Here is an 18,249-nt window from a genome sequence, read left to right on the forward strand (position 1 = left end):
GAAAGTTGCGCCCAGAGTCACTCAGAGAGGAGACACTGACCAGTGGCACATTTAGTCTGGTGGTGTAATGGGAATAGGTCTGGAAACCTCCCCACACCTACAGCATGGGGCCCTCGGAGCCACTCGCCACGGTCCTCCACAGGGCACACTCATCCTTGATCTCGCTTTGGTAGCTCAGGTCAGCCTCATTCTTAGTGGCTATTGCCTGCTTCACCACAGCTGTTGCCAGCAGGGGAGCTGATCTGGGTCTCAGCCAGGTAAACTCCTAGGATTATGCACGCCAGGCCCTGGCAGTGCCAGAGGCATGAAGCACTTTCAAACATTTCCCCAGAACTACAAAATCTCCTTCTATTATTCTTGCTCGAGTGTGAAAACGTTGCATGAGACAAAGGAGAAATTCTCATCTTCCCTTGCCAATATCTTTCTTGGTTTTGGATCTCTGAGCTACCTTATGGAGAAAAACCATCTGTTTTACTTCAGTAGGGCTCTGATTTTTGTCTGAAGGCATCTGACCCATCCCTCAGGGTGCAGGAGCCCTAACTATGCTGACCCAGGTACCTTGCGATTCATGCTGGTCCCATAGTCCCTGCTCTTACAGCAGCCCTACAGTTCTTGGTGCTGGGAGAAGCTGTTCCTCTCCTGTACCTCGTCTGGTAATGAACACTACCTGCATTTCTGTTCTTGCAAATTACACTGTTGATTAAGACTGGTCATAAAAATAAAGTCTCTTTTCTGAGAACATTTCATTGGAGATCTTCACCCCATGAAGATGAAAGATGAGATGAAAAGCTACAATTATGTAGCATATATGCGGGATAAAACTATGACAGGTAGTATCTGTGAATATTCAAGGTTCACAAGCAGCAAATAGCCTTTTTATTAAAAAGCTTCTTTTTCTGTTATTATCTTGATGCACTCTCAGGAGTACAAGGAGGAACTCTGTCACTAGCCAAAGCAGATCTTTACTTGAAATAGCCACAATCGGCCTCAGTTGAACACTAAGGCCTGAATTCAAGAAAATTCATCTGATCAGAACAGCTACTTTAGAGGGAAAAAAACCATCCCTCAGTATCTGATATTTTCACCCAGAAGAGAAAAGCCTAACAAAAAACAAAACCAGGAAGGGAAAGCCAGACGAATTCCACTTAGAATATGGTACAGATTTACCAGGGACAGAAACCACCATTCAAACAAACTACTGAGGGCAACAGTAGATTTTCCAGCTCCTGAGGTCTTCAAATCAAGACCAGACCCTTTCTGAAGGGTAAGTCACACCATTCCCCTTGGGAGAAGCCGGCTCTAGCTCCTGAAACACTAACACAGGACAGAGGGGATGACTCTTGCCCTGCGCTCGTGCTGCCTTGCAGACAGAGGCGGCGGTTGCAGGGCTGGGGCGCGATGTGCCTGCTGCATGCGTAGGACCCCCAGCAGAGGTGAGCTGCTCAGCAGCAGGGCAGCTTTTCAAACAGCCAAACCAGCCAAGGGAACCGCAGCAACAGCTCACCAGCTCAGCGTGTGAGCCTCTGCGGGCCTCCCACCACCTTTATTCCCCCTAGCTCCAGTGAACCATGCCCAGCATTTGGCCATCAGCAACCACAGATTTTGGAAGGAGGGGAAAGCCTGCAGAAATCTGCGCTTGAACTGCTGCTGTCTCTCCCTCACCCGTAGCATCTTTTTGCCTGAGGTAGGGCTGACTCACCCGCAGCACGCTCTCCCGTTGGCAAGCTCCCCGCTGTCTGCACCACAGCCAAGGAGTGAGCACACAGGTTTCCTGCCATCGCAGTGAGATGGGGCTTTCACACTCCTGAACTGTTTGTATGTGAGCAAAAAGAAGGGGATCTTGGCAGGGACGTCAGAGCCAGCTCTTTCCATCCTTGCTACCATGAACTTTTCCGAAAGGTGGACTGCATTTGCTGTTCCCTGTTGGCTTTGTCACATTGCCTGCTCCCCAAGTCTCAGGCTGCCAGCATCTCTCCCCTGGATGACTTGGCTCGTGTTATTTTGTGTTAAAACCAGTATGTTTTTTTAATGGCTATAAATAAGTTAAAACTGCATCTTTAATTAATCACTGCACTTTATATTGTAAGTGGAGATTTTTTGTAATGACTCGTTTATGATTTTAAGATGCCATTTGCTTACTGTCAAATATATCTAGCTTTTATCCCTGCATGTTTAACAGCTTCAGGATAGAAACAAAATTTCATCAATGAAGGATTCTAATCCATTTAGTCTAGAGCAAACAATTGGTTACTAAGTAAGTGGGAAGAGATTGAGCGAATACTTTTATCTAAGCAACAATGAACTTCAGGCAATAGACAGCATGTTCATAATCTTAAAACCATTTTAAACTAATCTTAAAATGTTTATTTTTCACTCGCACAGGTTTGAAATTGGAAATACATATGTCTGGATGACTAAAACAAGAACAACAAATAGGAGCAGCAGCATGTAAAGTATAGAGAAGTAGAAGCATTAATAGAAATATTTCTGCTATAGCAGCTATTAAGTGATTTTTTTACTGTTTGGAAGAAGAACCCATATGTTTATAGGATTTTTACCCCCAATTAAAATATATGTGTGTGTGTGAGTGTGTCATCTTCTAAATATTATTTAGCTACACACCCACAGAGCCGTATATAAAATTGTCTATCAGTGAAGTAAGGTTTCTTGTCCCACTGGCAGGCAGAAAAGAACACCCAATCCAACACCATCAGCATCTTCACAGCATCTGCCTGGAGCACGGGCGCAGCTTCCAAGGCCAGTTGATGCCCTCTGTCACCTTCCACGCCCAGGAAGACCAGCGGAACCCCAGCCTGGCCTGCCTGCCTTGTGCATCGGGGCTGTGCCCGCAGTCCAGAGCAGAAGTAGCTCACCAGCACCAGGCTCCAGGTGTTCTGAGTTATGGCCCTTTCCTGACACAAACAGGCTGCATCTCTGGCGTGGAGATGGTTTGTTAAATTTGCCTGTGCCAGCTGATTGTTCCCATGGAAGGGGCACAGGAAGCCCAGGACCCCCTCAGCGGTGAGTGTAGGGAGAGCAGTTGTGCACCCCAGCGAACAGCACTCAGCCGAATGCCGTTGCGCACAGATTCCAGGTGCCCATACGTTCCCTGAGCAGACAGAAAGACGCTTGTTTTCGTTTGGTCTCAGATTAAATTCAAGTGACAAGCAGGTGGCTAGATATCCAAAGATGTGGTTATTTCCCCCCTCCCTTATTTTTTGTCTCAAGAGAGTGCATAAATATTTTATATACGATGTAAATAAGCCACAAAAAGAACTATTGCATTGGAACTACAGAAAAAATAATAAATGCTTTTAAAATTGCTCTACCTCAATTCCTAGACGACTCAAGTCTGCCGTGCAGTATATGATCTGTCTACTAGGATTGAATCCAGGCACTCACCACTTTGTCAGCTTAAGAATTTTGAGCAATTTTTTCCATTTATCTGTATTCTCCCCAAAATCACTTCACACATTTCTCAGATACATCAATCCTTCCGGCATTCCTCTAGACACTCAGTAGGATGCCCTGCTATAAATATAATAAAGCCTTTTATTATGTCCATTAACCATGGACATGTGTGCTCCAAAAGTTTCCTGACACGCAGTCATTTGTGGCTTTTTAATTATAAACAGAAAAAAATCTACCAGCAAAAGAAGACAGCAGACTGGAAGTGGATTTTTATGTGTGTGTTTTGAGTATGTTCTCTGACAGGCTGATGGCACCCACACCCTCCTCCTGATCCCAGGCGTCAGAAGACTCTCTGTGTGTGCACATACGTGTACATAAAAAGTTTTTTTTTTAATGCACACTTATGTACATAAGAACATAAAATGTTGCGTTACTGGCGCAACAGATCAGTCTCGGGTGATACAGATTTGTCAGCCCCCCAGGGGGCTGATGCAGGTTTTCAAACCCCAGTAACACCCATCAACTCTTTTTTCAACATGCAGATACGCCCCCTCCATTTTGCAGACCTTGTTCCACTTGAACTCAGCAGAAAAGAAAAAAGGCCCAGTAAATTACTTGACAAATTAAGTCATATTTATTGAATGCGTTTTATTTCAACAACCAAAAAATTCTAACAGCCTAACAATGCACATAAGTTAAAAATTAATTATCACTTAGTGATAACAAAGATAAAGTTGATTTACATGGAAAAAAGAACATTTACAATATGTTAATCCTTATTCACATTGTTGATACCGCAATAAAACACAATTTGTTTTTTTTTTATTTTTTATTTCACAAAAAAGGCGGAAAATTGTGCTTTGTTAAGAGGCACTACAAGAAAAGTTTCTTTCTCCAAATAGATATTATATGATGGATATTGAATAAATAGACATATATGCATTGTAATTCGCAAAGTTCTGGCAAGACCACAGGCTAAAATGCCCACAGATTCACTTAGAACCACTGCAAAATTGGCAGTGAAATTAAAAATAAAAAGGCAAGACTCAGCATTGAAAAAATACCTAATAAAATTTTTGGTTGAAGTGTAAAAGATACCAAATGTTGATGCCATCATCAGATGAACAACCTTACGTAGCTTGGCAAAATTCAGTTTCCTTTCAAATGTATGGAGTGATTTCAGCTACAGGATAAGAAGACAGTTTTGAAAGAGTAGCTCTGAGAGAAACATAAAGCAGCGACCGTTGAAATTCTGATTAAAGCTGCAGCATACTACAGAAATAAAGGATGAAGAGCAAAAGGGGCATTAAGTAAGCAACCCACCATCATTTTGCAAAGGTATATGAAATTTATGCAGAGATACTCTTATGTTTCAAACATTAGTTTTGAAAAAAGTCCCTTAAAAACTCCAGAGGTTACTGAGCAGCTAGAATTAGCTTGTATTGCAACGTCTTCTCCCTGTATATTGTCTGTTCTGAGTAAGTATCTACACATAGAGGTTTGTTTTTCATTTTTAACTCCTACCTTTTATACCTTTCAAATATATAAATAGTATTAACAGTTATATTACATTGCCTGGTGTAGTAAACAGAAAGTAACTTTCAAAGTGATATTGCATGAGGTCTTTGTCAAGGTTACATGAAAAGCCCATGTGAAAAAAGGACGAAAAAAGCCAGGAGCCTTGTTGGTAGGGTTACGATTTCGGTTTGAACAGGCGTCTGAAATCAATCCAGCTGCACGAGTAGCAAAGGTGAGGTCTTGTCTTGGAAATCACTGCAGGGAAGTGAAACTTAAATGCTACTTGGTGTCTCTTTCGACACGATGCCTCAGGATGGGTGGACGCTATAGTAGATTGCAGCTTTAGTGCTCATGCCATCGAAGAGTCAGTCGGTATTAGCTCTGCTTTATGTGGGGTGGCTGCTAGCTAGGGCACTGCAGAACCCTGCGACAGGGGGCTGCAGCCTGGGGGAACCCGCGGCTGAAAACACTTCATTTCACTGGCACAAAACGCGTGAGACGGAGGAAGCCCAGCTAAACCAGAAACACGGGGGAGGCTGGCGAGAAGGGCGAACGGGAAGTCAGCAACGCAAACCCTCGGGCTGTCAGCAATTTACCTGGACGGGATTGTTGGGATTGTGCCATTTTGTGTCCCAATGTAACTTTATGCTTGTGTGTGTCTGTGTTTCACCTCAGTATAAACAAAAAGCAACAACAAGAAGGAAGCTTATAAATTTTAAGATCTGAAACAGAGAACAGGTAAATAAAATCCACAGTAAAATGTGGTTCATAGTATGAATTCCATACATCAAATCTCAACACGTTATCTTTCTTCTCTTTCTATAAAGACCTCGTTAGCGGACAAGTCTTCTATGCACTGAATTACACTTTTAGTCATTTTGAATCCCATGAAAATTCATCTGTTCACTACGGAAAGGAGACTGTCTGGAGAGTGGAACATGCTGTATCCTTTTAAGTGTGCATTGTGTTTAAAGTACTTTAACTTACTAGTTTTCTTTTTAAGGTGCCCTGATTTGTTTTTCCATTTTCTCTCTTTTTTTCCTCTTTTCTTTTTTTGGCAGTGTTGATTTACATCTTTAAATACATACCTCAAAAATTACCCATCAAGTTGCCAGATAGGAAGCCATATAATAATGAAAAAAAAAAAAAAATCAGGGATAAACATAGAAAATAAATAGGAATTCAAAAATAGTCACCACACCCTGAGAGCAGGCGGCAGTTTATCAAAAAGCCAAAGCAACTCATTGTGAAGTGGTTTTAATACATAAACAAGTCTCATCTTTAAAGAACTCATTTCACAGTCTATACTTTCAGGTTGTAAAGTTCCGTCCCATGCAATTTTAATATATATATATTTTATGTAAATATATATATATACACACAAAGTTGTAAATTTTCCTTCATTGATTTCATAGGACTTTTTCTTCCCATTTACTTGCTAGATGTCCCTTTCATAAGTGCAAGATTAATGAAGGCATAATCCTATGTGATTACAATGATTACTTCAGTCAAATGTAGGAAGTGTAACACTCGAGTGTCTGTGTCAAGGCGATGTCTGATCGGGCAACGCTGAATTCATTCGGTTTGCACATGGATCATGCGCAATGCAAACAAACAAACAAAAAGTAAAAAGAGGAAAAAATTAAAAATAAAACCAGAAAATCCTTGGAGCAATGTATTGCTTTCTGCACTCCTATCTCACATTATCTCTGGTCGATGTCCGCTGGAGCCGCCTTGCTTTTGTCGGGGTTCTCCTCCTCAGGCTCCACTTTGTACATTTCCTCAGAGCCCTCCTCACTGTCGTTCTCCTCCGACTCCGTCAGCAGCTCCTCATCCTTGTACTCTGCCACGTCAACCACCGTTCCCAAATGCTCTTTTAGCTTCCCATGGTGCTTTACGTGGTAACGTTGGTTCTGGAAGAATTTGATGATGGTGTGTTTGGGGAGATCCAGCTGAGCAGAGAGGGTGTGGATGGCTTCCTGATCAGGGTAGAGACCCACATCGTGGATAAAGCTTTGAAGGATACCTAGAGCTTCCAAGGAGATCTTGGTACGGGATCTTGGCTTTTTGGCACAACTGTCCTCAGCGGGTGGAGGAGGAGCCTCTTCTCTAGGTGGGGAATTCTCCTTCGCAGGCTGGGACTGCTGTCTGTGCAGCACCTACAAGATCAAACAGACAGAGACTTCATGTACATGCTGACCCCCTCGGTGCTTGAGATAAGGGCACTTGTACAGGGCTTTACACAGGGTCTGCTTTGTTTTGGTGCAGAAAAGTACAAATTAATATTCATTTTCCATTACCTTTCTTACCTGTAAGACAGCTGCACCAGTAACTACAGGCTGAAAGGAGAAAGTGACATAAAAGACAAATGATATAAAATAAATATAAACCCACAAAATAAATAAGAAATACAAAATGCAAGTAAGTAAAAGAAATAGGAAGCAGCCAAAATAAAAATTAAGTCAAAAGGTCTCATGGTCATGATGACTGCCCAGCTGTGCCGTGTCGGACAAGTCATTCTCCCACTTTGCTCCTCTTCCCCCTCCTTGTTTCCTCTCGTCTTTTTACACTAGGGACTCTCACCTTTTCTACAAGATGCCAAGTACCACAAAGGCCTAGTCACACGTGGGGTTATCAGGTGCCACTTTGTTATGAATAACGATTTGGCATTAAAATCCATCACAGCTGCTTTATGGAAGAAAAAAAATAAAGAAGTGCAGAGACCTGTTAAGATTTCCCTTCTATGAGGAGCGACATCGTAGCCAGGTCAGCTGCCTCACACAGCTGGCTTTAATGTGTATCTTGAACAGATTTCTCTGTATTACATCTGTATCAGTTTCACTAGTTGAGGAGTTCTGAGTTCAAATAATTATAGCCCTCAATTCTGAGAAACCCTCTGGGCAAACGCGTTTTTCAGTCTTGTAACAGATTTGCACCAGCAGTATCTCCTTTGCGGTAAATTTAAAGAAAGTATACGTAGGTCTTAATCTTCCTAACAGCCACTTAAAATAACTAAGAAAGGGCCTTGTGCAGCCCTTATTCCAGGGGAAAAAATATCTGCTCTGAATTGTTAGAAATACAGAGGAGCTCCACATGCTTTCTTTAAAACCAAATCTATACAAGAGAGATTACAGGCAAAAATCCCCTACAGGATTGAGGGCCGTATTTGCCCAGAGGTTTCTTCAGAGGCAGGGAAATAATTATTAGAACTCAACACTGCAGAGCTAACAAAATCAATATGGATAAATATTTCTTTCCACAAACAAGAGTGAATTCTGGCTCTTCACCCAAGAAGAAAACGTCTTTGCTGCAAACTAACATCCAGAAAATCAACCCTACATTAAAGCTCTCTAAAGGGAAAAAAATAAGGATAAATAATGAAAATGTGCTGAGAACTTGCACTGAATTTTACACACATACCGAGCTCCCAGTAAAATGCTACACTAGTCAAGTTATTACAGGAAGAGGGAAGTCCACTGCGGAATATCAGCCTGTTATGCAAATAAATAAAAAGGCTCTGTGCCGAAGAGGCCTTTATTCACTTCCTTCATCAAATGTTGCTGTCATAGTAATTTATAACATCAGTGATCTCCAATCACAGTTTTTGAAAAGCACATCAAAGTCCCCAGCCACTGCCCACCGCACACGTGTGGCCGAGGAGCTGAACCTGGAGGAGATGTGGTGAAAACGACCGGACCAGCCAAGGGACTGCCTTTCTTCTGCTGCCCCTGATGCAGGAGGTGGCACTCGGCCGGCCCAGAGGGGCTGCACCTCCCGCTCAGCACCACTCACGGCAGCAGGACCCAGCCCCACGTCCCCAGAGCCTCGATGAGCAGCGGGCGCCTGTGCGAGGGTGTGCGTGTGCAGACACACAACTGCACGTTCCACGGCTGCCGCCGCCGCAGAGCAATGCTCGTGACAGTGACGGAAAGCACCTGAGCGAGGAGGCAGCTTCACGGCAGCTCCACACTGTCAGCTAAAAGCAGGTGGCACCACAGGCAGGGCTTGCCGCGCTCCTGGCAAGAGCTGCTGGTGGGCAGAAGCGCTGCAAACGTTTCTCGGTGCCAATAGATTCATTTTCCTCTCAAGCATGTAAATACTCAGGGTGTCACAGACGTGGAGCTAACCAAGGAGCTGGGGGAAAGGAGAAGCTGAAATGGAAATGACGGGTATTCTGGTTTATGTTTTATTACATCTCTTGTAATAAAAAAGCATAACATTCTAATGAGCTGAATCGCTCAGCTGCTCTTTGAGGATTGTTTTTTGTCCATGGGTTGTTTTCAAAGAGAAAGACTGATGTTTTCAAATAGACGGGTTACAGAAAGACTGATGTTTCCAAATAGTCAGGTTACAGACAAGGGTCGGATCCGTACCTGCATCGTCAGGGAGCACTGAAAGCAGCAGAGCTGGGATCGCTGACACTAGCCAAGGACCCAGCCCCATCAATTTGTCAAACAGCCCCTACCTACATTATCTCCCCTGTTGTGCCCTCTGGTCCTGTCCCCTGACACTGTAAGGCCCAGAGCAGTCGAAAATAAAATGATTTAATACCACAAATAAACTGCCAGGGAATTTACAGACAGCGTCATATGAAAAGCCTCAAATAGCGTTGCTAATCAGAAGCTGAATTCAAGTAGCAGCTAACAGAGATAGAAACACATCCAGAAAGAGTGTGAATTACTCAGTTCATTCTTGTTGGAGTTGGAAGTAGGCTTTTTTTTTCCTTTTCAGTTGACAAATAGCATGAGAAATGATCCAGCCTGAAAAATGTTACAAGACTTCCAATCAAATATAATGATGAAAAAAATCCAACAACACAGGATCAGCAGCAGTAAAATGTTTAATTTGAAGGAGATGAAGAGATGCCTACAGCATCTATAAAGCAATCAACCAAAGAGAGGGCTGAGAGCGGGAGGGAAAGAATAATTTTACTTAACCCTTCCTTTTCTGGAGTGACCCCTCCATCCTCTCCAGAAGAGAAAACACAAAATTCAAGGGTTATCAGTGTAAAATATTAGAAAAAGATTGTAATTTTTTTGACTTACTGTTTTCCTAAATAACACAAAACCCTAAAGCCACTCTTATAAGATAAATCTCATGATTTCACTAACTTCTGGGGGCTTGCTCTGGATTCCCAGTGGCATTAACAAAGGATTTCAGCAACACAACATTACCCATATACAGAGAGATGGATAAATGCGCAGAATTTCCTTCAGGTTTCATCTGTGATCACTTTTGTATTTCCTTCTGCTAATATGGGCTATTTAATACAAAAAAGCATGCTCTTCTATGGGAAACAGATCAACTGTTGAGACACATGATACAATACAAAATCTAAATTACCTTTTTGTTAAATATTTGTTTTGAACTACATTCGTAAAACACACTGGCCGATTTGGACAATTTGCTTACTTCATGTCCAGCTCTGCACGCCGCGGCCTCACAGAGGAAACTACCAGTTTCAGATTTTCTGATTTTGAGGTCATTATTATGCTCTTAAATCTGCAGGTAAAATTTCCACTGGCTTCACACACTGCTGCGCACACTCTGCCACAACACTTTGGTTTTGGGTCAGTGCTGCTCTGCTTCTGTACTGCAGAGAAGGAAACCCCACTGATGTTCCGTGATTGAAGTACAGGCTGCAGTGCATTTTCCAGTGCAGATAAACCCCCCAAATGATGGTCTGACCTGCCACGAAACACCAGGCCTATGGTGGGCTTCAGAGAGAAGGGATAAAAACAATGGCCACACTCAAGCTTTCCTTTTGCCAAGAAAACTGGCGCCAGACTCGGAAGGGTGCACATCCCAGCACAGGTGCACTGTGCCCTCCTTTCCCACTCCCCTCTCCTTCCTCCCTGCCCTTCCCCACCGCTCCCTAGCCACAGGTGGGGCAGCTGCCTCTTCCTCCTCCTCCTCCTCCTCCTCAGCCCCCACCATCTGGACCTGACTTCCCTTCCCCTCCCTCCTCACTGACTCCCCATCTACTTTCAAATCAAATGTGAAGATATAGATTTCCTTCCATGCCCAAAGGACTTATTTTTTCCATCCCTTCAAGAGATTTCACTTTTAAACTCTACAGGCATGGCTGCATTCTAAGCGCTTCAGAACAGAGCGGCTTTAGAAGATGCTGTTTTACGAAGGTTCGTTCAGGTAGACTTTAACCTCACAGACAAACTTATTTTTTCAAACAAATTAACCAGCTCTGGTAGAAAACTTGCAAGAAAACGAATATGATGGAAGTTGACTTTAAAAGATAAAGTGACTGGTCTTAAATCGCACTGTACTGAAATATGATTTGAAGGCCACAATGAAAACCAGCTGGAAGCCATGTGTAAAATATAATGGTACATGCCTACAGGGAAGGAAGTGAGATATTGAATGATTAAGTTTAGGGGAGTACATAATGTAGTGTATCATTACAGGAGTGATCAGGATTACTTGTAATAAGCTAAGGGTTTGTGGTCTTTCTAAAATCCAAAGCCAAGAATTATTGGGGGGGAAGGGATCACCGCACTGCTTTCACATGTATCTGCTCCCCCTGTCTCGGGACGCTCCCGCTGGAGAAACCGGACTTGGGCAGACTGGGGCAGCCGCGTTCCTGCAGAAAAGAGAGGTGAGCGAACCCAAACTGAATGATGAACGTCATGTAATTGCCGTCTGTGTCTGCACTGTATTTAATTTTGGCTGGATTCACTATCCTGCTGATGTTTGTTTCCATTTCCACCCACTTTCTAGCTAGAACTAGACACGTGAAAATGGTGTGTGGCGAAGGGGAGCCAAGCAGGACGCCTGAGCAGGGTACACACACGCCCTCGGGCACCAACTGCAGCAAGGCACCGGCTGACAACACCCGCCCCGGGAAATGCCACCTTTCCTTGCCTGAACAGCCGTTGCAGTGGATTAGGAACAGGAACTGCATTTCTACATGAAAACCCCGAGCTCTTTTGTTCCGTAGCGTGGTTCTGCTCTTCCCTTTGCAGACAGGATTAGTCATGTGAGCTCCTTTCCCACCGTTTTTGCTGAGATGATGAGGTGCCCCTTGCTATGAGAAACACCAAAAATGTTATGTTTTTGGAAAACAAGACTGTGCATTTGGAACAGAGACTGCCCTTATTGAACAGACACCACCTTCCTCTGGGCACTGACAGGTACCTCGAGTGGCGTGTGCTGGCCAGTACCGATTCTCATAACCCAAACCCACACGGAGCAGAGTGGAATGGATTGGCCTTCGCTCCTCCACAGTGGGAAGGGGTCTCACTTTTCAGCTTTTCTTCACATTTACATTGCTCTCGTAGCCAGCCATGACACTGTATCACAACAAGGACTTTTATGCCAAAGGGTGCAAGTTTTTAGCCAGCTTAAATAGCCCAAAATAAAAGCCAGAGAGAACGCCTGCACTTTACAAAATGTAGGTTCAGTTGCTCTGTTTGGTCCATCTAACACCAGCCATCTACTACATCCCTTACAGGCATTCAAGAGGAGTCAGCAGGATTTACCACCGAAGAGGATTCACTGGGTGCTTCATGTAAGCAAGCCCTTTGGGCAAGCTCCTTCCCAATGACCAGCTGAAGTCAAAGGGAGGGCAGAGGACAAGCCTAAACAAGGTGGTCAGCTGCATTTTACGGAGACGTGTAGCTGCAATATGCAACACTTCACCTCTGAAAGCTGAGAGCTGCCAGGCAGTGCCTACCTATCACGTTAAGAGTTTACTTAAGAGACAACCTCCATCACCTTGCAAAGATACCTTATACCTAGAAGGAGGCACCGTCTGTCCCTCTTAGCAGCTCTTACAGGAATAATCTGCGGGAGATTATCTGTTCAAACAACCAACCTTACACTCGCTACTCCCAGTCTCTCGCAGTTTATCCTCGTATCCAGAAATGTGCAAGAAGAGAACGCAGCAAGCTGCTGCCATGAACAGGCTTGCACCCTGACAGCCTCCCAGTCCGGGGCTCGCAGGGGTAAGAGCATTAATTAGACACAATCACTGTGCCAAGACACTTTACAGGTTTCCTAGGAATGTCTGTACAAGAAACTGTAGCAGAAGTTACAATTTGCACCTGTGTTCATTTCTTCCCTCTTAAAAATGTAGTTGTTAGACTACTCTTTTTTTTTTTCTTCCCCCCTTGCAAAAATATATTCATTTAGGTAAACACTGCAGCACTAGTCGCAGCTCCAAACGAAGTATTTTCTTTGGGCTCATTCTCACAGTGGTGATTTCACACCTTGACACCATAAAGCTGTGTTAAAGATTGTGGTTTAGTTTCCTTGCTTTTCTTGGATTATACAGTATCCTAAGGTCAAAACTCAGGAAAATCCAAAACTGTTATTAAAAAAGAAAAAGTATCTATGAAGTGATGACAAATTGCAGACTACAGGTGTTAGATTACATTTTGACTCCAGGCAGGTTTAATATACTTTAGTTTCCTTTTACAATTGCCCTTAGCAGGTAGTGTTATCGGTAAGGGATTTAAAAAAATATATGGTACTCAATAAAAGAAGACCGTGTCAAAAGAAATCAATATGAGCGTGCAAAATGGTAGGAAGTCTGACATGGGTAAATATGTTCACTTTCATCCAACTTCAGTCTGAGCTTCTTTTAATTTTGTAGCTCAAATGCTAGCCGCACACGCTGTGCATTTTCCAATGCAGCTTGGTAATTGCTTCACAAGAGTAAACATCGTTATTAGAGATAATTATAATACATGGTTGTGATATGATGTACCCACGTCTCACGCAAGCCAGACCAAATCAGCCAACCGGAGCTGGTGGCTACAACAACTTGGAACCCAGCAGCCCTGGGTCCTGTTCAGCTGCAAAGACAAAGCAGTCACACAGTGAAAAAAAACCAACCACCAAATATTCACCCTTTATCTGCTACTGACCACCCCTGGGGCCAGAATATTGGATCAGACAAACCCCGAGTCCTAAACCTTTCAGCTCGGAGGTACAAGTCACTCTCTGAGCCACGCAAAAGGGGCGTCAGAGAGAACCACGAGGAGAGAAATGAGTTCCACAGGGAATCTGAAGTCAAAGGCAAGTTTGGTTTCCAGGCTGGAATGCGAGCTGGTTGAAGCGATTCAAGTCAACATCTTTGGAGCACACTCGCCACATGCTTCCCTTTGCTTTAAGGCGGTCGCCTTGCTTAAGGGCAGGAAATAGGCAGTGATCTGAAAACATGGCAAGACACTGAACAAACGCCCAGTCTCTGAAAGCGCGGCCCCATCCTGCAATCCTTCTCCAGGGCCAAACTCTCAAAATCAGCCAAAGAGGTGACTAAAAAAACAACAGGAAGAAAGAAAAAAAATCAAAACCCAACAAAACCTTCAGTTGTGCATTGCTTTGGCCACCCCACGCAAAGTAATAAGCATCAGCAAAACGCAATTAATCTCAAGTTGAAGGCGGGGGGAAGGTGTCTCCCCCCCCCGACCCCGGCACACACTGCTCCCATTAATGCTAACAGGAGCTTAGCTTGCATCAAAGAGCAAATACACCACAAAACATTTTTAAGAGCTATCATCACTGGAGATAAAATATAAATTACAGCCTGATTACACGGCGCTGCTAAGAGGCTACATGTGCAGCGTAGCTCGCAGTGACAACTGGAGATGACCAGATAACTTCTGGACAGTTCTAAGGTTACCCTAAACCATCTGTGCGGAGGAATCTTTCCTTGTCTTTGCTTTCCTTTCAAGAAGCCGTGGCACTGCTGTCTGCACAGTTGTTTGAAGAATGTTTACAAATCAGCTTGACAAAGAGGAAAAAAAATTCTGCCATCACTTGACCACAATCATGATCTTATTCTTCAGTAATGCGTGGTTTATTTCCCTTTCCTGATCTCTGTTAATAGACAGCACGTGCCTACACAATAGCCACTATTTTGTCTGTATAATGTTAAAAAAATAAATCACAAAACTCTGACAATGCAGAGCAGTGTCCCGGTGTTTCCTGGGGTAACGTCTCTCCCTTGAATGCTAACTCAACTCTTCCCACAAAAGCACAGGCACAACTTTCATTGCTGTGCAAGTGCCTGAGAACTGGCTGATTTTATGGGGTAGCACAAATGAGCTCATGCTGATGAACGTTCGTGGATTAGCTCTGAATTTCCCATCTTTGGCTGGTTTAAGCCAGATTCTTAGGTTTTGTGCACAGTAACTGCGGCCAGCAGTGGATATCCCTTTCTCAACTACCTGGCTGCAGCCTGGGAGGGCTGTCAACAGCTACTGCTCAGCCCACAGGTGGAGCCGGCACGTACCTACTGCATAAATACGCAACAGGCCAGATTCATTCCGGCTTCTGCTGGCACAAACCAGGGTGCTAGTGACAGAGAGGCCGATGTGGCCAGGAAGCGTTGCACAACGCCGCTGCAGACTCTCTCCTGAAGGCATTGGTGATGGATGGCTCCATTGTCTGGGGATGGGGCACGGCCAGCACAGCTGGCACGGGGGCTGGCTTCCTGCGTCCCCCGGCAGGCAGGCAGGACTCTGCTGGCCTCGAAGAAGCCACGCAAGCCTCTCCTGCCTGTAACCTGCGGTAGCAAGGCAGCCTTCCTTTGCAAGGGAAAAAGCAACACCCCCGTAAAGGTTCACGCGGCCCTTCTGCATGGAGATGCTAAATGGAGTCCCACTCAAGTGGGACTTTCAACATCTGCGTGCGCATCGAGGGCCACAATACCTTCCAGTTAATGCTCACCTTCTTCAAAACAAGGCCATGAGCTTTGTGGGACTCTGACTTGCCCCTTCCGTGCTTTCTCTTGCAGCCCTGGCAAGGCACGCTGGGGTGCTATGGCACGCAGAGGCCAGCTTGCCAGTTTCCAAATAGCGCCTGAGCTTGGTTGTGGCTGGAGGGAGGGTCTGTCAAAGATTTCGGGTCGATTCTGAGTTTCCCCATCCCAACCCTGACAATCCTAATTAGAGCTGGCAGAATGCCACAGGAACTAAGGAAGCTACAAAAAGGCTTTTTGGTTTGCTTTTCTGCAGACAAAATACTTCTGGTATCCTCTACACTTTCTTGTTTAATTAACACTACACATGTTCTCCTTTTCTTTCGAAAATCAGAAGAGTGTTTGTGGGCAGTGTGAGCACGATCTTCCCGTACAAGCCCCAACCTAGAGCCATGCTTAAGGCCAAGCTTGAAACCCCTAACTATGGTGGCACGAATGGCGCCACTATAATCATGTTGTTTTCCAGTTACTCAGATCAGGAGGAGGCACTGCATTATTTCAGGAAGGATATGTTTGGATTAGACACTGGATTCTGGGGGGAGAGGTTGGGGGGTAATTATTTGTCCCATCAAACTGTTTTAGGTCCTTACAGATGGCTATTTGGGGTTCCAGGAATACCCAACTGTACTGCTAATTTTTACAATGGGGGCAGTTAGAAGTCAGAAGAACCTGACTGTTATGGTTAGTGAAAATAGTACATTTGTGCTGATAAAACACTACTCAGCATGTTTTTTGCTTTCTAGATGTAACCACCAATGCACTTAATAACAGGACTTGAGCAAACTATACTGTGTGAATCAAACACATAAAAGTATAAAGATTCCTTTTTTTAGAAAGCAAGTCTTAAAAAGTGCATTATAATCAACTACCATGGTAAAAGGCAAAATATCCAGCATTACCACACACGCAACTGGCATAATGTGCTTTATTATACCCTTAGCTTGAAACTGGGTAAATAAAAATCAAATGACCAAAGTACAGTCTCCCGCACAGATTAGGGCGCTGAGGACAGGAGGCCTCGGAGAATTAGATCTGAAAGCCTTTGTCTTCCTGATTACACTCTGGAAAAGGTGGACACATCTGGAAAACCGAGGAAGCTACGCCGGTGTTACTGCTCTCTGTCTCACTGCTCTGACCAGAACCTATTTTATAGTTTCTGGATGCTGGAAGAAAAAGCCTTTACGGAAAGTAAACAGCACCTGCAGTTTATATCCACAGTACTGGAAAATATGCAGTTGTGGAAAATATGCAGTTGTTCATTTTTAATAAAATGGTTTAATATATGGCCAGCAGGCAGTATTAGGACAAAGCAGAGGATGACACTGTTATGGCCCTGGGATGCATCTCTGGCTTTGCTGCTGCCTGCTGTGGGGAGCTCTGCGGCCGGCTCAGCCCGTGGCCGGCCACACACACATCATCGCAGGGGTGAGCTCACGCCTAACACACGCCTGCAGCCTGCGTAGGTCTGCGCGCAAGGAGCCCCAGGCGTTTGCTAGAAATGCAAAACGCCATTCTTTGCTTCATTAGGATTAGGATCGTGTGGCATTTTTCAGTCAAACATCTCTCTCTCAGTCAAAAATGTCGACTGAGTGACATCAAAGTATTGCCTAAATAAAGTCTACTTTGCCAAGCTGTTTGCCTGGGGCAGCGGGGGGGTGGATATTCTGACAAAGTTCAAGCAGCTGTTCAGGCATTTTGCATGAAACAGCATATTCTGGTTGCTTTTATTCAGAACAACTTTTGCTCTTCGAATTCTTCCTATTTTCCTTTAAAGTATTATGTTGCTCTAAACTGCCACAAACCTTTTTTTTTTTTTTTAATTTTAACTGGAAATAATAATTTAAAAAGCACCAATATATTTTTTTCTGTCAGTATTTCAGAAATGTCAGCAACCCCTTACACTCAGCGCAAGCACTTCTATAGCTCTAGGCTGTACCACCCAAGGAACAGAAGCTCACAGCCATCTATCTACCCACCTACCTCCTTCACCGTCAGATTTACAAAGGGTTGTACTGATGGGAGCTCTGAAAGAATGAAATGTAATGCAGTTTATAAAAGGAGCTGGATGCGAATCTTTCCTATCTCAAAATCCAATAAAGCTTATGATTTTTATTGCATGTGGGAGTCCTTTGGTCTATGTAATACTGATTAGCAGCTTGGCCAGTAAGTCTGATAAAACCAGAAAGTACTTTCGAATATATTCTGGCCAGAGACACCTGGGAGTGAAGCGTGCCTGTTGCAGCTGATGGCCCCAGGGGCACACACATACCTTGGGACTTCTTCCTTGGTTCTGCTCCATCTCGCCATGGTTTTGTTCCATTCTCTCCAGAAAGAATGACTCCAAGCCTCTCTTACCCTTGAATCTTCCCGGCAAGGAGGCATCGTCTTAAAACTATTCCCCCTTACCTTTCCAACAAGCATGAACCCAAAAAATTTACAACCAGGGCTCAGTCAGGGCTCTGGACTGGACTTTAATCAATCCCAAACACGGCAACGCAGCATTCTTAATCCTGATCTCATTTAAACAAGGGAACACCAGGAATAACATTATTCCAAGTCAGCAACGCTTCCCCGGTGCTAATCAAGCCATTAAAAAG

General features: G+C 44.1%; 1 protein-coding gene across 2 annotated transcripts in view; it reads right to left on the reverse strand.

Moving 5' to 3' along the window:
• Positions 1 to 4,025: 4,025 nt before the first annotated feature.
• Positions 4,026 to 18,249, reverse strand: part of SATB2 (SATB homeobox 2) — a 138,102-nt gene continuing 123,878 nt past the window's right edge. For both annotated transcript variants that reach the window (XM_074595313.1, XM_074595312.1), the window contains exon 11: positions 4,026 to 7,088. In XM_074595313.1, coding sequence (XP_074451414.1) covers positions 6,633 to 7,088 — 456 coding nt within the window. In that variant the 3' untranslated portion in view covers positions 4,026 to 6,632. The remainder of the gene's footprint in view (positions 7,089 to 18,249) is intronic.

The sequence above is a fragment of the Larus michahellis genome, chromosome 7 (genome assembly GCF_964199755.1).
Source record: "Larus michahellis chromosome 7, bLarMic1.1, whole genome shotgun sequence".
NCBI lineage: Eukaryota > Metazoa > Chordata > Aves > Charadriiformes > Laridae > Larus > Larus michahellis.